This window comes from Eublepharis macularius, chromosome 14 (genome assembly GCF_028583425.1).
Source record: "Eublepharis macularius isolate TG4126 chromosome 14, MPM_Emac_v1.0, whole genome shotgun sequence".
NCBI classification, from domain to species: Eukaryota; Metazoa; Chordata; class Lepidosauria; order Squamata; family Eublepharidae; genus Eublepharis; species Eublepharis macularius.
In genome coordinates, this window is record NC_072803.1 from 46,896,623 (window position 1) to 46,919,491 (window position 22,869).

The 22,869-nt window shown below is 43.6% G+C and overlaps 1 protein-coding gene across 1 annotated transcript; it reads left to right on the forward strand.

The window, feature by feature from the left end:
• Positions 1-1,368: 1,368 nt before the first annotated feature.
• ZBTB43 (zinc finger and BTB domain containing 43) lies at positions 1,369-11,124 on the forward strand. Its single transcript, XM_054998378.1, has 3 exons — positions 1,369-1,530; positions 7,022-7,175; positions 8,291-11,124. Exon 3 carries the CDS (start codon positions 8,314-8,316, stop codon positions 9,709-9,711), a length of 1,398 nt encoding a protein of 465 aa, XP_054854353.1. The 5' UTR covers positions 1,369-1,530; positions 7,022-7,175; positions 8,291-8,313; the 3' UTR covers positions 9,712-11,124.
• The last annotated feature ends 11,745 nt before the right edge of the window (positions 11,125-22,869 follow it).

Here is a 22,869-nt window from a genome sequence, read left to right on the forward strand (position 1 = left end):
TTGGCAGGGAAAATGTTAATAAAAGTGTGCCGCTTCAGTGTTTTCATGTCTAAAATCTTGCTCTGCATTGTCTGTAATGCTTCCCACTGGTTTTTTTTTGGGGGGGGGGGGCGTTGTAGTGGCATTTCTTTAGTGCCCGTTCTGGCCTATTTTGTTCTGTTCCAGGAGCATTTTAGCATGGAAAGTTTTTAAAACCATGCCCCTTCAGTGTTTTCATTTGTAAAACCTTGTTTTCTGGTGTCCGTAATGCTTCCCACTGTGTTTTGTGGTACAAGCATTTCTTTAGTGCCTGTTCTGACCTGTTTTGTTCTGTTCCGGGAGCATTTTGGCAGGGAAAGGGTTAATAAAAGCATGCTACTTCAGTGTTTTCCTTTATACAGTCTTGTTCTCCAGTGTCTGTAATGCTTCCCACTGTTTTTTGTGATAATAGTATTTCTTTAGTGCCCATTCCAGCCCGTTCCGTGGTGTTCTGGAAGCCTTTTGGAAGAGACAGTGTTAATAAAAGCGTGCCACTTCAGTGTTTTCACTTCTGAACTCTTGCACTGCATTGTCTGTAATGCTTCCCACTGTTTTCTGTGGTATTGGCATTTCTTTAGCGCCCATTCGGGCCTGTTTTGTGCTGTTCTAGGGGCGTTTTGGCAGGGAAAGGGTTAATAAAAGCAAGAGAGAGCAGTGTTTTCTCTTCTAAAATTTTGTTCTCCAGCTTCAACACATTCCATTGCTTTTTGTGGTAATAGCTTTTCTTTAGTGCCTGTTCTGGCCCGTTCCGTGGTGTACCAGGACCCTTTGGCAGGGAAACGGTTAATAAAGGCATGCCAGTTCAGTGTTTTCACGTCTAAAATTTTGTTCTGCATTGTCAGTAACACTTCCCACTATTTTTGTGGTACTGGCATTTCTTTAGTGCCTGTTCCGGCCCATTCCGTGGTGTTCCAGGAGCATTTTGGCAGGGAAAGGGCTAATAAACACTTGCCAGTTCAGAGTTTTCATTTCTAAAATACTTCTCTGAAGTGGCTTTTACACGTCCCACTGGTTTTTGTCGTTCCGCTATTTGTTTAACGCCCATTCCGGCTTTTACCTCGTCCCATGCAGAAGAAATGCCATACTCCCTAAAACAAATAAAATGCAATTTTATTTAACCGGCGCGCATGTTTTGATATTGCAACAAGGAGAGGGAAAAACAATTCCCTTTGAACTGAAAAAAGTTCCACTCTTCTCCAATCCCTCTTCACTGGTGCGGACACTCTGGCTCCCCCCGACTCTATGATCCTCCTGCTCCTTCGAGGCGCTCTGTTCTCTTGGTTCGCTTCCTACTCTATTGGTCTTCACGTGACCCGGAAGAGGAAACGCTATGGAGGAGGAAGACGAGAAGGAGGAAGGGTTCATATTTCCGCCTCCTGCCTGCTTGTTTGCTGGTTGTTTGGGGAGGGGCTCTGGTCTTGTGATGGGGGCGACGCGGCTAGCTTGGACGGGGGCTTCGTCCGCCATGTGAGGGAGGCCCCCCTCGCTGGTTCTCCTTCATCATCAGGACAGGTGAGCGTCTGTCCTTACTAGTCCTCCTGTCCAAGAGGCCTGCGTGGACTTTTCTGGGCTTGGGGAGTGGGGACAAATTAGTGATAGCTGCACGGAGCCTCCATGGGCGGATGCAGTCTGCCTCTGAGTTCTAGATTGCTGGCAGCAAGCAAGAGGCGAGGGCTTTTGCTTGTGTGCCCTGTGTGTGGGTTTGCTAGAAGCAACTATTTGGCCATTATGGGAAGCAAGATGCTGGGTAAGTTGAATCTTTGGTATCCTTGAGGAAGGCGGGTCTTATAGTAAATCAGTCAACTCTGGTAATTAAATGGGACGTCCATGTGTAGTGAGAGTTTACCTTTGAATGTGAACTGCTGCTAGGGGAAGGGGGAGATGAGATGCATGGGGGGTGTTGCCTTCATGCCTTCTTGGTGAGTTGCCTGGAGGTATCTGGATTGCAGCAAGCTGCTAGACTAGATGGACCTTTGGTTGGATTAAGTAATGCTTTTCTTAATTATGATCTTGAGCAGGTCCTAGTTTTGTGGGGGAGGAGTGGAGGGAGAGAAGTTAGAGAAAGAGGGAGGGAGAATTTATTAATGGTGATAAATAAATACAGTGTTCTCTTTTCTTCCTCTGGTGCTTACCCTGTTTGTTAATTTTGCCCATTAAAAAAATCTTCATCCAGTGGGCCTGTCCTTACATTGCAATAATAATTAGTTTTTATATAGTGTATATGAAAAGTTCTCTGTGTTTGTATGTTAGCTTGATTGTTCATACAATGACCTTCTAAGGTAGGACAGTTATTAAAGTTGTGTGAATGTGTGAGTTAGGGAAAAATAGTGTTTTGCTACACTTGTGACAGATGGGAGGTTTACCCAGGGACTTCTGGTTCACAGCTCTGTTACCTGTTATGCTATGGCAGCATGTTAATTGAGAAGGAAAGCCTGCCTTAGTTTTAAGACGTTGTGATGTGGCGATCCCATTTGGTGGAGGAAGGGTGGAGATAAAGGAAGAGCAGGATTCGTTGTGATTGCTGCTTTGTATTCATCTCCTTTTATTTATTGAATGTATTGATTGGCTTTCTTCCATGAAACTGAGGGTGGCATACGTAGGACTTCCAAGTGGCCTATCCCGTGGGTGTTGATCAGACTTGGTCTTGCTTTGATTCATTATTTTATTTACTTCATTTATACCTTACCTTTCTCCCCAATGGAGACCCAAAGCAGTTTACATCCTTCTCATTGCCTCCGTTTTTCCTCACAACAACCCTATGAGGAGATTAAGGTGCGAGAGTGACACTGGCCCAGGATCACCGTCTATGGCATATAAGGGATTCAAACCTGAATCTCCCAGCTCTTGGTCTGACACTTGCCATTGAACCACACTGATTCTCACATCCTTTCATGTACCTTCCAACCATGTCCCAAGCAGTCAAACTATATTATGGAATAGCCATAATATGCTTTTCCTCTGATTCTGAAATATTTTGTTTTTCGGTAATTTGTGTGATCTGGTAGTAAGGCCTAGCTACAGTATTTCCAACAAGTCATCCTTCATAGCTGTACCTGTTAGGGGTGTGTGTGTGTGCCTGCATGTGTGCGGGGGCAGATTTATAGGGAAGAAAAGCATGTACAGAGGTTGGAGCACTCAACTGATTCTGCCTTGGATAGCATATACAATCCCTCTCTTTCTGGTCACCCCAGTTTTCTCCTCACAGCAACCTTGTGCGTTAAAGTGAGCTCTGAAAGTAACTGGCCCAAGGTCACCCAGTAAGATTCATAACAGAATGGGGACTTGAACCTGGGCCTCCAGCTCTAGTTTGACTCTAACCTTTACATGGCAGGTCTGCAATTCTCTCTAGTTAAAATGTTTTTTTTTTAATAATATAAATCTGTAGTAATTAAAGAGTATTTTGGTATTGTGGACCACATTACCCACTCTCTTGAGGGTCACCACTACATCTCTCCATGCATCTTTTGGCAACTGGGCTTTTCTGGTTCTTCTCCCCTCCCACCTTCCATTAGGGGTATATTCGTAGCAGCTTTTGAAGGATTGTCTTTTTTCAGATGAGTGTCCTGTTTGTTGAAGCATTACACTGACTAGATTAACATCTCTATTTGGCTGGACCTGGAAACTCATCCAATGTCTGTGAATTTCTGTTAATGATTCTTGATGTGATGGTTATTAGCCTGTCGTGTGTCAGCTGAATCTGAAAAACAAAAATACGTTGCCTTTGTTTGCTCCCAGAGAGCCAGTATTTGACATGGAGTGTGAGGGTCTTGAGGTTGGAGGATATCAAGCTGAGGAGGAGGAGAGGAACGATCCCTTATCTATTTATTCATTTTATGTATACTCTGCCTTTTTTCCAGTGCGGATCCAAAACATCTTACATTTTTCTCCTCCCCTCCATTTTATCCTCACCATACTCCTGTTAAGTAGGTTAGTCTGAGTGTGTGACTGGCCCAAGGTCACTCAGTGAGCTTCCATGGCAGAGCAGGGATTCGAACCAAGGTTTCCCAGCTCCTAGTCCAACTCTCTAACCACTGCACTACAGTGGGGCCCCTTCCCTGAATAACAAATCAGTATCCTCTCATACTGAGGCTATCCCTCTGGGGTTGGGGTGGTGGTAGTCTCTTGGTAGTGGGAGTAGGTCTTTAGGAATGTAGAGAGCAGGGTCTACAATGGGTATTTTGACTACATAGTGATTTGCCTGCCTGATGCGAAGGATGCAGAGATCACCTGCTGTCTAAATAGTTTGATACCTTGTGTTGCAGAGGAGTCAGTGGTTGTGGAGCAGGTTGACATCAGTGATTCTGGGAAATGTAGTTGTGTTGTCCTGGAAGAAAATGTAAGGTTACTAGGCTGCAAGTTAAAGCCCACAACGTCCAAGGTAACATGCTCAGAATTGCTGCCGGTTCCAAGCAGAGGGCCAACTAGGTAGGCACAGATTAGAGGTCTTGATATGTGGATGAGAAAGCGCTGCTGAGAGGAAAGGTTTAGATTTGACAGACATTGGGGAATTTTCTGGGACAAGCCAAACAACTTGAACCGAAAGAGAACCACACTGCTGGCACTTAATTTTAAGAAGGCAGTAGAGTTGCTTTTAAACTAACTTTTGGGGAGATCCTGACAGGAGCTTAAGAGCCTCCGATGTGGAACAATTCCTCTCAAAGGGCGCAGGATGGTAAATTCTGGGGGAACTATTGGAGGGAGAGGGCAAGAACGTGAGCGAGAGTGGGGCAGTAAAGGAAGGCCACATGAGGAAACAGAAGGGCTGGGGGCAGACAGTGATCCTTAGAGAAGGAAATGATGTTCAGGTGCCTGTAAACCAATGCTAGAAATTTCCAAGCCAAGATCAGGGAGCTGGAATGCTTAGTGCTAAATGGCAGTGTAGATATAGTGGGCTTTTACGGGACCTGGTAGGATTGAGAAAATCAATGCGATATGGTTACCCTTGGATATAAACTCTATAGCGGAGTAAGGAAAGGACGTGTTGGGGTGGTGCTACAAGTTTATTGTTATGGTCTGGGGGTGGTGTTGCTCTGTGTATTAGAGACCTCATAGAGTCAAGTAAGCTAAGAAAAAACAGCAGAGGAAACTTCCCCCATGAGATGGTTATGGGTGGGGATACCAGGCCCTATTTTTTGTTTTTTCCACCCTTAAATTAAATCTCGAACATACTTATTCCTTACTGTTCTCTTTGTCCACTTCATGTATTTATCAGTTTGGGCAAACAGGAAGCCCTGTCTTAACACTCTCTTTTAGAACTCTTCTTTGGATTGGGGTGTGGGGGGGGGGGGAGGTCCCTGTTTCGATCCTTGTTGATGCTTGAAAAGTTCTTGCAGAAGAGTTTGCACTCGGCAGACCTCCATTTAATTGAGAAGCACTGAATCAAAAAGGTGCTAAACAGAGACTTTTATTAGTACATTCTAAGATGTTAACTTTTGTGTGTTGTTGGAAGGAGCAGTCTTTTGGTTTGCTGCAAGCACCTCATTTTAGATAGCTGTTTTTTCCAGCGGCTTCTCATGCATTGCCACTGGTTTTATGTGGCTCAGTGTTGGTTGTGGCCTGGATGGGAGACCTGGGAGCCCCGTGTAGACCATCATGAGTTCATGAGTTCCATGATGAAAGAAGGCATTTAAATGTAATCAATAATAAAAATTAGTTGTCTGCACCCTGACTTGAGTCCCTTTCTGCAGGAATTGTTACAGCTACAGTTTTCCTTTTATGTAGATTTATATTCCACTCTATCCTAAAAGCTCTTGTGTGTGTGTGGTGTGTGTGTGTGTGTGTGTGTGTGTGTTAATGAAAGCAACACGGGCAGTAGAGGCGATTAGTCAAACTTCCTTCCCCTTTCCCATCACAACCCTGAGCTCCAGAAACCAGCTTATATGGGCTTAGGCTTCTAGAAGCTGCTCACACTTGACCTATGGCAAATCTGTAGTGGGAGAAAGATTCATAATTTGGGGTGGGAACAGCTGGCCACTGCATCTCTACCCATGCCCCTGTCATCTGAATCATGCCCATTATACCGCAGTCATTTGTCAATATCATTAGTGCTCTGTAGATCAAAAGTAATGACGTTATTGGGTTGCTGTTCTTCAAAAAAGGGAAATGGAGAGTAGAACTGCATTCTTTCTGCATATATTTTGGAATGTTCTGGTACTGGGTTATTTCTGTCCTGTTGTAATTCTACCTGCCTGGCCTTCCAAGTATCAACAAATGTGATGTTAATGCTTAGGAAAATAAAATTTCACTTCTGGTGTTAACTAAAGGTTATTTCTGTAGATCTTTTTGAATATTTGGTTGAGAAATCTACATCTCCTTAGAGCATCTACCTGCTTGTTGAAGCATATATTACTTTATAGATGTATTTTTTTCTGTTATTGGTTGGTGCTTTATTTGCTTGTGATTACAGCCCACCCTGTCCCACAGACTCAGAGCAACTGATATCATAATTATGAATATGCCCTGTCCCTCACAATCTCTTCACAATAAGCTTGATTTAAAATGTCATAAAATCCCTCCAGAAGTACAGAAGCTTGAGTTTTGGCAAGGGCCCAGGGGAAGAGAGATTTCCTCCAAGTTTGTCTTCAGGTGCCCTTGTGTACAATGGGAGTTGTTCCGGATCAGTCAAGGCTGTGGCGGAGGAAGCCTTTTGGGTATGAGGGACTTGGCCTGTTTAGGCTTTTGCGAGTTTCCACCAGGACCTTGGATAGCAGTCTTGGAGGCCATAGGGCACCTATGTGTGCCTGGGTGTTACCTGATGACCCACCCTACTAGAAAGTGGGATGCAATGTTTTGGACCATCAGAAGTTTCAGGAATGCCATCACCTTGCACGGGAATCCAACTGCAACCACTAATAAAGTCCACTCCACACAGCAGGAAACTGACGCAAGAGCAAAGCCAATTGGTGCACAGACTAGTTTGTTGATGAATGATTTAGAGGTTTCCCAAGGTGAACAGAAACAAAAATAACATTCTGACTTTTTTTCCCATCTCACTTTCCCCCAGGTTCAGTAAGTGGAGCTGCAAGAGTGCCACCTTCAAGCCTCCCAGCAATCTCACCTGCCAGTTCCCCCGCCCCGACATCATCTGATCAGTCATAGCCCGAACATGGGCATTTTCAGCAGCGGCACCATCCTGGTGGAACAGCCTTTCAGAAGAGGTTAGGAGGGTACCCGCCTGAGCAGACTGGACGAAGTGCTGCAGAGCGGTCCTATTTGGGAGGGGCTGACAATTTTTGCCTTATATCTGTTCAGGGAGTTGAGAGCTGTGAGCCATTACTGTTCTGGTTTTAACTGGTCTTGTACTGTACCTGTTTAGGTAATAGATAAGGCTCTCTACGTTTTATTAAATTAAACTAAGCAGACACACAAGAGACTTGCAGTGTAGACGGGGAGTTGCATAACCTGATCCAGAAATCTACTTCAGATAGCCTGTTGTCTGTAGTGAGTGACAGTGGCCTCCTGGCCAAGCAGGCATGGAATCCTTTGCACATGGGTATAGAGTTGCTCCTTCCCCCTTCTCACTCATTTACAGTGTGCCATTGGGGACTAATAATTTCTCCCCCTATCTGGAGAAATTAGTCACCCTGGAATCAAGAACTGGTTTCACTTCTTTAAGATTTCAGTCTATGCCCTCGATCTGTACGGGCTGTTTTCTTGGTATTCCTGCCCCCCTTAGATTTTGCCACTGTGGCATGGGGGAAGTGCATGATGTGGTACATTACATTCTGAGGTGCCCATGGCATGAATCTTCCAGACAAAGGTTCATTACCTCTATCGTCCTGTGGTGTCTCGGTATCTCCAGTCTGGACCTGGTTATATTTTTACTTTCGGATACTGATTCCTATGTTTCCAACAGAGTGGCTTTATTTGCGTTAGTGGCACTGAAGTTTAGACTGAGCTTGGGTTTTGCTGTAAGCTATTGATTATATTGTCCATTTTCATTTAATTGTATATATTGCTGTGTTTTTGTTCTATTGTTTTTACTGTATGATTTGTTATGGCTTATGGCTAAGACAATAAATGTAAGAGAGAGTAATACAAAGTATTGCAAGTTAGTTTTGTTTTTGGCACGTATGTTTCCCCTTTTCTGTTGAAGCAATCTCCAGTTTTCAATTCTAAGTTTTGAGGCCGTTCAAGAACTGATCACATAAGCTTTCTGACCTGGGTGTCTTCCTCCTTGGAGCCCATGGGCCTTGCAGGGTCACCTGCGTGTAAGAATTTGTTCGTAAAGCTGGTCTGCTTTCATGCTGTAACATGGTGTTTTCTCTTGCAGTGCACTGCTAAAGCTGTGATGAAATGGAGCCCGGCACAAATTCTTTTCGAGTGGAATTCCCTGATTTCTCTAGCACCATTCTGCAGAAACTAAACCAGCAGCGCCAGCAAGGGCAGCTGTGTGATGTTTCTATTGTAGTCCAGGGTCATCTCTTCCGTGCTCATAAAGCTGTTCTGGCAGCCAGCTCCCCTTACTTCTGCGACCAAGTGCTCTTGAAAAACAGCCGCCGAATTGTCCTGCCCGACGTCATGAATCCTAGAGTATTTGAGAACATCCTTTTGTCCTCTTACACTGGGAGGCTGGTGATGCCCGCTCCAGAGATTGTCAGCTACCTGACAGCCGCGAGCTTCCTTCAGATGTGGCACGTAGTAGACAAATGCACAGAGGTGTTGGAGGGGAACCCTTCCGTCCTTTGTCAGAAGCTGAATCGCAGCACTGACCACCAGTCTCCAAGCAGCAGCAGTTACAATGGCCTTGTTGACAGCTTTGAGCTGGGAACTGCAGGGCAAACAGACTTCCACAAAGCACAGGAACTGAGGGATGGTGAAAATGAAGAGGAAAGCTCGAAAGATGAGCTTTCCTCTCAGCTAACGGAACATGAGTATCTTCCCAGCAACTCTTCTACGGAACACGACCGGCTGAGCACAGGGATGACAAGCCAAGATGGGGAAGAAGGAGCCAGTGATAGCGCTGAATATCAATACACCAGGCCCATCTATAGCAAGCCCAGCATTATGTCTCACAAACGATGGATCCACGTGAAACCTGAGAGATTTGTGCAGGACTGCGAAGGGGTGGAGGCACACACCGCTTATGATGAGCACCAGGTCTCTGCGTCCCTAAATGCCATACAGGTGGACCACTCGATCCAGACCTCCAGCTCCGAAGACTTCCATGTCTCTGTGAAAAAAATGGAAACCCAGTTTGAGCAAGCTGATGAAAGCAATTACGATGAGCAGGTTGACTTCTACGGCTCTTCCATGGAAGAGTTCTCCGGGGAAAGAGCCGACGGAAGTCTAACCATCCACAGGCAGGAAGCTGCAGTTGCTGCAAGTTATGGGGAAAGCCTCGATGTGCCCTCTGGAATCAAAGAAGAAAATGCCCTTTCTGGGTTTTCTACAGCCGACAAGCTGTATCCATGTCAGTGTGGCAAAAGCTTTACACACAAGAGCCAGAGGGACCGCCATATGAGCATGCACCTGGGCCTCCGGCCTTACGGGTGTGGCGTGTGCGGTAAGAAGTTCAAAATGAAGCATCACTTGGTTGGCCACATGAAAATCCACACAGGCATCAAGCCTTATGAGTGTAACATATGTGGGAAAAGGTTTATGTGGAGGGATAGTTTTCATCGGCACGTAACGTCTTGTACAAAGTCCTATCAGGCCTGTAAGGTGGAACAGAACGCTACTGAGATGAACTGAAAGGGAGAGCAGATGCAGAGTGAGCAGAATGGACGCATTGCTCAGAGTGTGCCCAGTCCTTGCTATTCTGAATGATTGGTTTTTAAATTAATTTTTGTGGCCTAGCTGGGAGCATCTGTAGAGGTGTGCAAGGATGTCAGCATGGCTGTGGAATCCTTTGCCAAGGCTGCAAATCATGAAGCCGGTTAGAGCAATGGTACTTTATTGTAGTTATAATTGTGGTTATTTATTGTTTGTGTTTCAGTAGCACTGGGGGGGGGCGCTATCGTCAAAGGGCCTTTTTAGCCATTTAAAGTTCACAAAGGCGATGTGTGCAGATATGTGAACACCGGAGTTCCACGATTTAGAGGGAAATTTTCATTAATTATACTGCTTGGATCAGCCATCCACAATACTTGCATTCCGTTGGCAAAATGGGTGTGTGCACAGGTACCTGTCTAGAACCAAAGGCTGATTATATCTCAAACATGAGCCACTGAGCGTCCTTCAGGTGCCGACTGCTTTAATGAGTGGCTGCTCTTTGATCAGTTGAACTTTGAGTTCCATGACTGTCTCTGTTTGTCTTGGCAGGCTATGTTAGCTTCATGCTTGTTTTTTTAAAAACTTTTTGTATAGCACTTGAGCTATAATGTGATGAACACTTTAGGGATGGAATAAAATATATGCTTCTGATCCACCACCTCCCTCCCCTCCCTTAGTGCCTAATGCAATAGTCAGTCAAATTTAGCCTTTGCTTTTGGCTGCTGCGAAAGCAAGTATCATGTTTATTCCTGTATAGGCATAAATGTTCTTTTGTGGCACTTAAGAGTTAAAGCAGACATTTGTCTGGTTTAGGTTTGTGTGCAGTTTTAAAAATCTGCTAAGTGATGGTTAATTGCTATTACTTCAAAAAGAATCACTGTACTGATTCTACTTCAGGTTTTGCAGGATAAGCTAAGGAGTAATAAAACCCCTTGCTGTTACTCAGACTTGGAGCCATGTGGCCCCTTGGCCAGCTTTGGGGAAGCTGCTTGGTGATCAGAAATCAAAATGGCTTTTGCTGGATTCTCCTTCACTGTGCTGTGCAGACATCTCTGACCCTGGAAGCAGTTTCTGAGCATGATGTTTATCCCCTGTGGAGGATAAATTTTGAACACTGGATTCCTTTTGTAACCAAATGTGGTTGCTAATCCTTGTTTTTGAGAACTGCAGGTTCTTTCTTCCCCCCAGTTACAGGTTAATTCAAAAGATGGAGGCAAACTGGTATAGTTAAAGCTTTTGTGCTGCTATTTGATTGGAAGAAATGCCCCTCCCCCCAGTATTTGCTGTGGATAAAAGGGCGTGGATGGCATCACCCATGTGCATTAGCTGGCAGAGCAGTGCAGTGCTTCCGTAGCAGAATAATGAGCCAGTGCCAAGGGGCGCTACCAGTGCCAAGTGCTGCAGCTTGTATACTGTGAATGGGATAAATTTAGTGGACCTTTGTATTTTAAAGCCACGTGCATACACCAAGGAAAAGAAATATTTCCGCAATCAATATCCTTTGGCCTCAACTCCCCAGGTTTAACTATTTTTTTTTATAGATGCAGTTGTCTAGAATATTGAATGTCTGGCACAAATATAGGCTTGTTGGAGCAGGATGCTGCCACTTTCCTTTTGGTGCTTTGCTTACAGGTTTTAAATGTTTTCAGTCTCAAAAGCTCCTCCAGATGGACATGTATACCAATATTTAAGATAATTTCTTGCCCACTGAAAGGCAGTTCTCTTGATATATCTCAAGCATGATGAATCCGTTGTCAGCAATGGGGACTTGCATCTATTCAATCAGCAACATGGTGCTCTTGCTCTCCTTTATTTGAACTGGGCAGTATGCTAAGGAGGAAGTGGCAGTCACTGACTCAGCCCTAGCAAACAGGGTAACTCGGCACAGGGATCTATTTGCTAACACTGTAACCTGCTAAATGTATAGAAGCACTTTGTATTTAAAACCGACAACAAAGAACCTTTATAAATGTTTTTTAAAATGTAAAAAAGCTCTCTTTCTACCTGTCTGTCTGTCTCTCTATATCCCCTCTGGCTTGTCTTATTCTCATTGTCTGTTCAAGTTTTGTTTTTAATCTTGAAATTTTATAAGGGGCTCTTTGTTTACATGGGCGTTGGGTGAGAGAAGAGCAGCATTGACAAGCGATGACATCTGGTTTTTGTGTCTTTTATATTCCTTCCCGCCTTAGTGTCCAAGAAGCTGTTTTTTGCAAACTTCAGTGGGCTCTGTTATAGGAGGAGGAAAACGAGGTAATGAATTTTGTATTTCCACCATAATTCCCAATTGTGACCTTGCATAAACTCTTCTCCACTGCCTATCTGGCTATAACAAAAAGAGTCTCATTTTACCCCATTCTGATTGCCTTGCCTTTGTGCCCTTTGACAGCTGCCAGGAATGTAGGGTTTAAGCAGCTGAAGCTTCAGCCTGACTTGCCAGGAGTTGGGGATGACTGCGGGGCAGCGGGGGGGGGGGGGGGGCTTCAGAAGTCCTTGCAAACAACCCATGGAGAACTGCTGGCCATGTCCTGTTCACTTCAGCAGTGCTGGGTCAGACGTTCCTGCAGCATAGGGTTCCTCTTATATCTACTGGCTTGATGCCCTCTTTGGAAAGGAAGTGTAAAAGTCAATCAAATGTAAGTATGCTTATTGATTAACCCTGACCACAGAACTTGGAAAATGTAAGGAAATGAAAGATACTCAAGAAATGCTTTCATTTTCTATTGTTGGACCCCTCCAAAATACCCTCATAATGATTATGGGCACGTGCACCACAATCTTATACCTTTGGGCAATCCTCACCTTTCTATCCTGTATTCTCTAGCAGCTCTTCCAAGCAGAGACTTACTTGCCCTTGATTGCCAGGCCTAAAGAATTGTGATCTCTTCTCTTGTGTGAAGAAGTTAGCTGGGAGCAGCTGCTATGAAATGCCAGGGCCCAAAGTCTGGAGTGCACAGTTGTATTGCTTCTGCCATGGGGCTCAGCATCATTGCTTTTTTTGGGGGGGGGATGAAACGCCATGGTAAGTAATGGCCGTGCTGTGCTATGCTTGGTTTCCATTTCTCAATAAGAGAGTGCTAACTAAAGCTGCCTTGCAAACCAGTCTGCAGGAGTTGCTAGCCATGATTTTTTACTAGCTGTTTTGGCCACCTATATGTAATTATCTCAGTTTGTGGCCCTCAAAAACTAGCTTTTCAAACACTTGAGTACATGAAGGCCATTTGTACTTGATATAAGGCAAGTGGCAATTTACAAGCCTGACTCCTGACAGTTTTGCAGACCGATGTAGAAGAGTCCATCGGAGAATTTGCTTAGAATATAGTGTCACATCTATTGGTGCACTTGCAACCCTTCCTACTCATTATTTTAATGTACTTTAGACTCTTGGTTCAATCTGTGCATTTCGATTAGTAATTAACTATCTCCTGATGCATGGGTGACTTTTGAAAAATGCACTTTTGATCTTAAAACCATAGGGAATGATTTGGTGTGAGAGAGCATGTTCTTCTCTGAAACAGACTTTCTGGGACTGTAATGCCATCACTAAATATGAGCAAGCGAGTGCTAGCCTCTGTACACTTGGCTAGGTTGGCCTTGTATAATTGGCCAAAAGTTACACTGGGGTGTAAAGTAGGAAGCTGGTTATAAAGACTGATGTTGTGTCACCTTGCTCAAGTTTCCTTTTTCACGGGAGACCCTCTTAAACAGCATTGCATTTTATCAGTCCCAACATTCTAGCTAGTTTGCATCTCCAAGTAATTGTATATGCTTTGGAACAAATCTGTTAACCATTGGATGCCCCCACCCCAATAGGTAAGGAGCCTGCTAGCTTCTCAACATTTCCTCCCTGGGATCCCAAGCCACTTTAGTTCAGTAGGACTAAACTTGCTCAATATATAACTAGTTTTTAGATCGCTCCTCCAGACTGCAATATGTTCAGTTGTGCTGTCTTAAACAGTTGCTCTTGGGCAGCATCCGACTTGCTAATGTCAGCAGCCGGGCACCAAAGAACCAGGTGATTCATCCAGTGATGCCAAGAAGAAGATAAAAAACAATCCTAAAACTACCGCCATGCCATAAAGCAAACCACTCTTAAAATGCAAGAGACCTTTGAGTGTAGGGTGTGGTATGGCCTAGGACTTTTCCTGTTCGTAGTGAGGTCCAGCACTTCACTGGGTATGTCCAAGCTTGGATGCTGGTCATTAGTGCTACTGGGAAGATGCTTCCCATCGAACTGCCTTATACTGAATCAAACTGTTGGTCTGTCAAGGTTGGCACTGTCCACTCAGAGTGGCAGTGGCTCTCAGGCAAAGATCTTTCACATCATCTACTACCTAATCCTTTTTTTAACTGGAGATGTCAGGGATTGAACCTGGGGGCTTCTGCATGTCAGGCAGATTCTCTGCCACTGAGCCGCGGCCCCTCTCTGTTGCAGTCTGGTGCTACATTCATTCTGATCTGTGCAGATACAGTGGCTGATTTTGGAAACCCCATTCTCATTCCCAGCACTTGAGGGATTTTAGAGGTGATGTTCATGGAGAGAGGAGAGTTCAGCAGGCAGCTCCTTAAAATGTGGCTAACACAGCGTGCTCAACAAGCCAAAGCATTAGGTTGGATCAAACCAACTTTTGGACTGGTGAAAATAGGAGGAAGGGATCATTCTGACCATGAAAAATGGCTAAGCTGAGGACTGTAGGCTCTGCATGGACAAAAGCCATATGGAACGGAGGCTGTAGTAAGGTGGATAAATGGAGAAGACTGAGCACAAAAGCTGGATGGATCTGGCCTATTTAGCTGTATTGCAAGTTCTTCATTTGGCACGTTCTGTGTTTTAAAATGTAAAAACATGGGCCCCTGGCAAACAGGATATTTCAGACCATATGTTTTTCTTAAATCTGCGATCCTATTTTTTTAAAAAATCGTCGTAGCTAGGAAGTAGAATATTATCTTTTCCTCACCATCCAGAATCTCCCTACCCCCACCCACAATACTTCAATAGTACTTATTTTAGATAAAATCTCTCAGATCTAGTTACCAGAACCCCAAACGGGGCAAGCTGGAAAAGTTAATTTCATATATTTTTGGTGTGGTGACGCTTGATGCCTGCATCCTAAGCCGGTGGCTGCTGCTTTCCCCTCTTTTGAGTTCCGTTACATTTCTCCCATAAATGTAACCAGTTTATGTGAGTCGGGTGAACTTTTCTTATTCTGCTACAATGTTTTCCCGAATAAGCAATGTTTCATTCATATATTCCAGTTCATGACTTGCTGTGAGGTTTGATGCCTGTATGGCAAAGGTTGAATAATTTCTTAGCACTATAAGATTGCTGCCATAATCATGTTCAGCATGGTTTTGTGTGATGTTAAGATCTCATTCTTTTCTTCTTATAGAAGAGTCCCATGCTCTTTTGTATAACATGTTTTAATAAATGTTATCTGTCACTTTTTCCTGGATATTTTTCTTTTTCATTTATTGAAAATGTCAATGTGTTTGATGTTAGATATGCCCTCTTAAAAAACAAAACACCCCCCTCAAGTTCATTTGCTAAAGTTTGTACCAAAAAAGCGCAAGAATCCTAAGCTACTATTGCTATCATTTCCTTCTCTCTTACTAGCCCAAAGGTTGGATGTAAAGAACACTAGCTTGAATGGAAATGTAGACATGCTGTTTTTAGACTCCACATTGTTGTCTAATTCATTTTGGTGCAACTATTGGGAGACTCTGTTTTGTGTGCCACCAGTACTGGAGATTTGGCAGGCTGCAACATAAGACGGTGCCTTTTGGGTGGTGGCACACTCTTATGGAATGCTCTCCCATGCAAAGCATAGTTGGCTGCAGCCTCTGTGGCTTTCAGGAAGGCTGCTAAAACATACTTGCTTCACCAAGCTTTCGGCTGACTCAATGCTGCTGTGTTCCCCCAGCTGGTAAGCTGCTGTTAGTGCTTTTTTTCTCTATGCAGTGTATGTATGGTAAGTTACGGTTTTTATATTGTTTGGTAATGTGTGCCAAACAGCAGGATGGAAATGATTTAACACTGTTTCTGTGGTGTTCATCCTTAAATTCAGGAAACCCTGTAGGCTTGTTTTTAAAAAGCACATAGAGCAATTCACCTGTACAGTAATGCTTGCAAAATTCCTCCACACCATGCCCATTTATGCTCATCGTCTGCCTCAGCTGCATGTGCCTACGTCAGTGAACGGGATTGGAGTGACTGAAAGAACTGCTACATTTTTGTGTGTTTAAGTACACATGTAATTCCATCCCAAGGTCAGATGTGAGAGTGTGACTGTGGGGGTTTCGTGGATTGGCAGTTCTGCTGTATGTGCGAGCAGCCTTATTTTCCCATCTATCTGCTTAGTGTACATGTGTTATGTATTCAGAGCCAGTGTGGTATAGTGGTTAGTGTTGTGGATGAGAGCAGGGGAAACCACTTGTCGTGAAAATGACTGATTGGATGGAGACAGCTAAGGTGGAAAAATCTCAGCCAGTTCCAAATGATGTTTTCATATCCTGCAGGGAAAATAATGAACCCCCCTAATGTGAGTAGCACCTGACTGTGGGCTGCTACTTTCTGGTGGGCTCCAGTAGTCAGCATTTTAGAGCCCAGATTGGCCCAGGGCCATGGATGCACTTCAGAAGGGGAAGATGAAAAGCAGCTGTTCTGTGCATGCGTGCATGGCAACTAGAGAGCTCCCTCTGTGCGTACACTTGTTTGCTCCAGCCGGTTTGTGGTTGAAGGGAAAGCAAATGCCAGTTAACTTCAGCTTTCCAAGATAGGAAATGTTCTGTTCTGTGTTCTTTCTTAGAACCTGTGCCCTCATTTCTGTAGCCTGTATTATTTCTGTAGTAGAGGAATAACGCTTTATATTGCTTAAGACTGCAAGCCTTGCTGTATCCGTGTTGCCAAACAGCCCTGTTTGATGGTGGTACTGAGATCAAACCAGTGGGAGGAGTGTGCTCCAGGAGGCATTAGAGGCTATTGATGGAGAAGCCCCCCCAAAAACTCTTCAAGAGAATTGGGGAGCAAGGAGCCATCCCTACAAGGAAGACTGAGTCTCTCTCAGCTGTCGGGCAAAGACCTAGGGATTCTCAGGTTTGAACTCCCTCTCTGCCATGGAATCTTGCTGTTTGATCTCGGGCCAGTTAAACATTCTTAGCCTAACGTTACTCAGAGGATGATTCCAAGGATAAAATGGAGGAGAGAACAATGTAAGCTGCTTCAAGTCCCCGTTGTGTAGAAAAGCAGAGTATAAATGAAGCAAAATAAATTGTGAAGCAGAAAGTAATCTTTATGATTCCTGTGTAAGAGCAAGCATTACCAGTCAACATGTCAAATCGAGGACCTGTTGATTGTCAGCATCCTCATAGCCTGATCAAACACATTTTCTTAATCCCATTGTTTTCAGTGGGAATTACTGCCTAGTGCTTGTGCATGGAGTTGACGTTTCTGGGTGATTTTAAGGTTGCATCCATAAATCAGAGTAAGATCCAATAATCAATGGTGCTTCTACATAACAAGTAGATATCATTTATTATTTTATTAAATTAAACATATTAGGAGTGCCTTAGCCCAGGAGAGCCTGATCTCAGAAGAGAAGTAGGGTTGGCCTTGGTTAGTAATTGGATGGGAGACTTTCAATGAAGACCAGGGCTGTAGAGGCAAGCAATGGCAAACCGCTTCTGTTAGTCTCTTGCGGTGAAAACCCCCAACAGGAGTTCCCATAAGTCAACTATGATTTGAGGGCAGGATTTCATTTCATTTGTGGGCAACTCAGTTATCCTAGGCAAAGTATATCCATCATGATACATATATAGTCTACATGGAGTTGCTGAAAGGGGATAAACAATGATGCTGGTTAAAGTATCAACAGTGCCCCAGTAAATAAGTTCTTCCATGCTGCTGTTATATCAGATTTCCAGTTTGTTCATATTGGCTATGAGGAGTCTGTTACGAAGTGCAAGGTCACACAGGGTGTGTGATGTCTGGCTGCTGTTGGAGGTAAGTTATATTGTCACTGGAAAACTTCACTCACGTTAGTGGCATGGGGTACGAAAAGCAGTAGCTTCAATACGGAAGAGTTCTGGATGGCAACAAGCTAGAAGAGTTGCCAGCAGGGGTGTGCAATACAAGATTTGTGGCGGGGGGGGGGGGAGCCAGATTTTTGCCAATCTGGTTAAATCCAGCTTTCCTGAATCAAATCAGAGAATCCTAAATCTTATCCTGGAACCCAGATCCAGACCCCTGGATAAATCCAGGAAATGTGGCTTCAGCCTCTGGCTGGCTCCTTTCTGGGCTTCTCCAGCTTTTTTTCCAAGAGAGGAGTTGCAGGAGGGAGGGGGGAGTGAGTGGCCAATCGATGCAACAGTTCTCTTTGTCGGCCTGGCTTCTGTGAGTGACACCAGTTTAGTTGGGCTAAGTTGCAACAGTGTCCCTTGCTTCAGTCTGGCTTGGGTGGAAAATTTTTTCACATCCTCTGGTTTCATGTGCTTCCCCTAGAATCTACTTTGCTTCTGGGGGGATTCCATCCATTCCTTTATTTTACTTGTATTTGGGAGTGTGCCTTTGGCCACTGGCAGTCTTGCCCCTTTGTGTTTCTGCCTGATAGCCTGCTTCGAAATATTTCCCCCATAGGCAACAATGGCCAAATCCAGGATTTTCTTATTTGTCGTAATTAAATCAGAGAATCTAACAGATTTCTGGAATCCTGGATTTATTTGGTCTCCCCAAAACATAGATCTAGATATCCCAGATTGTGTGTGTGCGTACGTACCCTTAGTTACCAACTCTGGGTTGGGAAATTCCTGGAGAGGGCAAAATATGGCGAGTGGAGAGAGCTCAGCAGGGAAGTGATGCCATAGAATTCCACCCTCCGAAACTGCTATGTTATCCACTAGATCCTCTGTTGTCTAGTGATCACTTGTAATTCTAGGAGAACTCCAGCCCCCCACCTGGAGGATGGCAACCCTACTAGAGATGCATTTCTTGACAGCAGAACTTTGTGCAATCCCAACCTGAGTACAGTTTTGAATTTTAGGTACACAGCATTGTGTTGTCAGTAGAAAAACTGTAGAGGATAGGGTTCAGTTACCATGAAATGTTCTCTTCTTTAAATAAAATATTAACAACGTACTAATTGGAACACTCATTATGCTTTTTCAAAAAATGAATCAGCCTTTTCCCATTTATCTATTAATATACCTGGTGTTTTATATAGTATGCGAAAACGGGTCCAGGCTCCGAGGAGTTTATAATAAAAAATGTCAGACAAGGGAGACAATAGAGGGAAGTGCTGATAACTGGGGAGAATGTGTTCATTCCAATTTAATGTTCTCAGACACAGTTGTAGTATGAACAGGGTTTTTCTCTGGGCTTCATGCACAAGAGATGTATTGAGGAAGGACTTGAAGGAAGTGAGAGGTGCTGTGGGGACAGTTCTGAGCAACGGGTGGCATGGAAGAAAGGGTGGAGTTGTGCAAGGAATCAAGATAGTTTTGGATAACGGGGTAGTGTAAACAGGTTGGGGGCAAATGAGAGGCCAGCTTGTGCAAAGTAAAGCAAGGAGGAAGAAAATTAGAGTGCTTTTTGCTACACACACAAGAGGGACATGTCATACCATTACTGTGAATAGCATGTCTTTTTCTACCCAGCCCCACTCAGATTTGTACATGAAAAGCATTAGGCTCCACACCTTATTATCAGAGTGCAAAAGACAAGTAATTTAAGCCTGTAATCACAACGGATGGAATTCAATTGCCCCTTTTTGACCGGAGTATCCAAATTCAAAAATTTCTTTTGAAAACAAACAAAAAAATTGATCCAACCTCAACATATTTGCCCTCTGTACAGCTGTCACAACTGACATTTGTTGCTCTGGACCTGGGAGCTTGTTTGCTTTCCAAACAAAGAGTTAATTGTACTTCGTTTTAAATCAGGTTGTTTTGCTAAATCACCAGAAAATTCAGTATCCACACATAAGAATCTCCTCCAGCCACTCCACCTACATTAGCTATACGGATTACAGCTTTTTGCAAAGTGCATTTAAGCTAGTTTTACTGTTCAATTTACTAATAATTAATATATGATTGTTTATTCAGAAATGGAAGATGGCAAATGCTTAACTCGTGTGTCAAACCACTCAACCCAACATAGATTGCACACCAGAATTAGTAGAAATTGGGAGACTATACAAGTTCAAATCCCTGTTAAATGTTTGGCATTTTTTCATCTTTGGTGTATCTGTGACATGTCATGTTTTGTTTCATAACATTGACCTAGCTGCTAACATGGCCAAATTTCAGGAGCAAGGAAAGGTAAAATGTAGGATTAATCTGTTTGCTGAAAGAGTTCATGGCTGAATTTAGTAGTCCGATAGAGTATAGATCTGATTTTTCCCCTGATGTAATGCAGCTATTAACCTAAGAGTGGGTATGTTATGCTAGGAAGTTGCCAATTCAAATATTAGGGTTGCCAACCTTCAGATGGGGCCTGGAAATCTGAAATTACAACTGATCCCCGGACTATAGAGATCTGTCCCGCTGAAGAAAATGAGTGTTTTGGAGAATGACCTCTTTGACATCATACTCCACTGAGGTCCCTCCCAAAGCTCCACCCCCAAATCTCCAGGGACTTCCCTATAACTTCACCCATGCATCCTGGTATGGTTTGGCATATGAAAGTGTGTGGGGGACTGTTGAGCTTGTCTAATGAAACACTTCTGCTTTTGTGGGAAACTATATTCTGTTATTACATGTTGAGCACAAATTAAGATTTGTCTCTTCCCTCTAAGCCAGAGTTAAACTCTGGTTTGTGATCCTAGTTCGGGCGACTGATCAGTTTCCTTTTCAGAAGTAACGACAAACTGCAATTTATTGTGTTTAATTATCAAGACTCTCTCGTGTAACAACACGACTCTCGTGTAACAACAAACTGGTTTCCTGCTATGAAAGAGCTGAGCTACTAAGAGTGTAATCCTAAGAAGAGTTACTCCCTTCCAAACCTGTTGATTTCAATGGACTTAGAAGAGTGTAACTCTGATTAGAAATGGTCTTAGGCAAGCCACTATTTTCTTATTTGCAGTATGGGGGCGATGATGCTGGACTGCCTTAACAGAGCAGCAGTTACTTAGTTAGCTAGTTTACTGAGACTCAAGACTACAGAAAGAAAAAAATTCAGTCGTATGTTGAATGAACCATGCGATAGGACTAGAAATACAAAACTGAATGACCATGTGAACAGCCGAGTGCCCAGGCTGGCATAGTGTGAGCAGTGCAGAATGTGGGACTACAAGCAATGCAGTAACCATTTCCCACTGCCCAGTGCCCCCCTGAAGGTGCCCTTCTGGACCATTCTGTTCCACTACAGATCTAGTTCCATGAGAAGAATACCCTCCTGAACATTTCGGTATTGTACATTTTGCCAAATGATAGAACCATGGGAGCCTTCCTCGGGCATTGCTGATTTAATTTGCATGAATTAATTCGGAACACACTGAAGTAAATGCCTGCTTTTGTGGTTATGTGCCACATTATTACTGGCAGTAAACATTTAATACAGAAGTTTCCCAATTATATGAATGTCTACATGAAATGATAGTAACCCCCTCATATGCTCATAGTTGGCCTTCCTAACCTTTGCTAATTTGGTCTCTGTGCATGTGATGTGTTAGGGTTGCCAGGTTTGGGTTGGGAAATTCCTGGAGATTTGGGGGGTGGAGTTTGGAAAGGGGTCTCTCTGGGTTATAATGCTATACAATCCACCCTCCAAAGCAGCCATTTTCTCCAGGGGAACTGATCTTTGTCATCTGGATATCAGTGGTAATTCCGGGAGATCTTCAGCGATCATGTGGAGGCTGGCAACTGTAGTTAAGAAACGTTGGCTGCCTTCTCATTGTCTCTACATGGTTAAGTCTAAGGAGTGTGAAACTTTAGCTTTACACTCCATAATAATGTTTGTTACTGATGTGCTTTGGCACCTTGCCATATAGAGCAGTTGCGAAAACTATTTATATACAGTTCACAGTTTTTAAAATAGAGGAATTTCTAAAACTTGGTAAGACATATTTTACCCTTCATGTCAGCTGTAATAGGAAGGTGGTATATTTTATTACTTATTCCCAAAGATAAGTAAAAGTCTACATTGCTGCGACCCACAATGTAAACACCTACAGAGGTCTTCACTGTTAGGTACACATCAAGCCAGAATGAGACGTGATCTTACTAACCTTATGTCCCCTGAGAAAGTATTGAAACATAATGAATTTATAAGAATTTGATTCTCTGCTGGATCGATTCATAAACCTTTGCCCTTGTCAGTAGACATTTGTAGAGGGGGGAAACACAGTTTAACAGGGTATATAAATTTAAAATTTCTAAACAGTGCAATACCAGCCATAAATACTAAAGCTGTATGAAGTGCTCGCCTGTGCTGAGCATGAAATTTCTTTAGCTTGTCCTTGTTGATAAGTTCATCCCAATATAAGAAAATCTTTGCAGTTTTATCTGTCTTTATTTTGCAGGAGTAGCCCTTAAGATCATGTACATGAGTTTGAAGGGCCTTATTCACACAAGCTCCCCCCCCCCCCGCCCTCACATTCTCAGGGCCAAAAGGGTGATCACACTTGGGCATGCTTCATGGAGAGGCCGGGTTGCTGGCCTCTCAGAGATGAAAGGAGAACTGATTTATCCGTACTTCATATCTGCTGAACTGTCCCGTATGGACATTTATTCTCCAAATTCTGGATAGACTCAGTTTCATATAGGGTCTGAAAACAAATCTCTCTTCAGAGAACCTGCTTCTCAGAACAAATTATTTATGTGGGTGGTTCTTGGTTTTTAATTCTTTCCCATCAAGATACACAGATACATCCTTGGAGTTTAAATTTTTATTCTTTATTGTAAATCCTAATCCTTTTAATTAAGCAAGATACTAGAATATAAATGCATATTAAAATAACTCCAATTAATGATGAACATATCCTAAAAGGCTAAGTGCATTCAAGGCAACTCAATTCCTACTCTGGTGTGCCACCAGAGGGCACTGCTGTGGAAGGAAGCCCAGATGAGGCAGCCAGATCTCCAAAGAATCCCAGGCCGGGATCAGACACGGCATAGGTGGCAATGCCTGCCCCCCACCTTCACCCA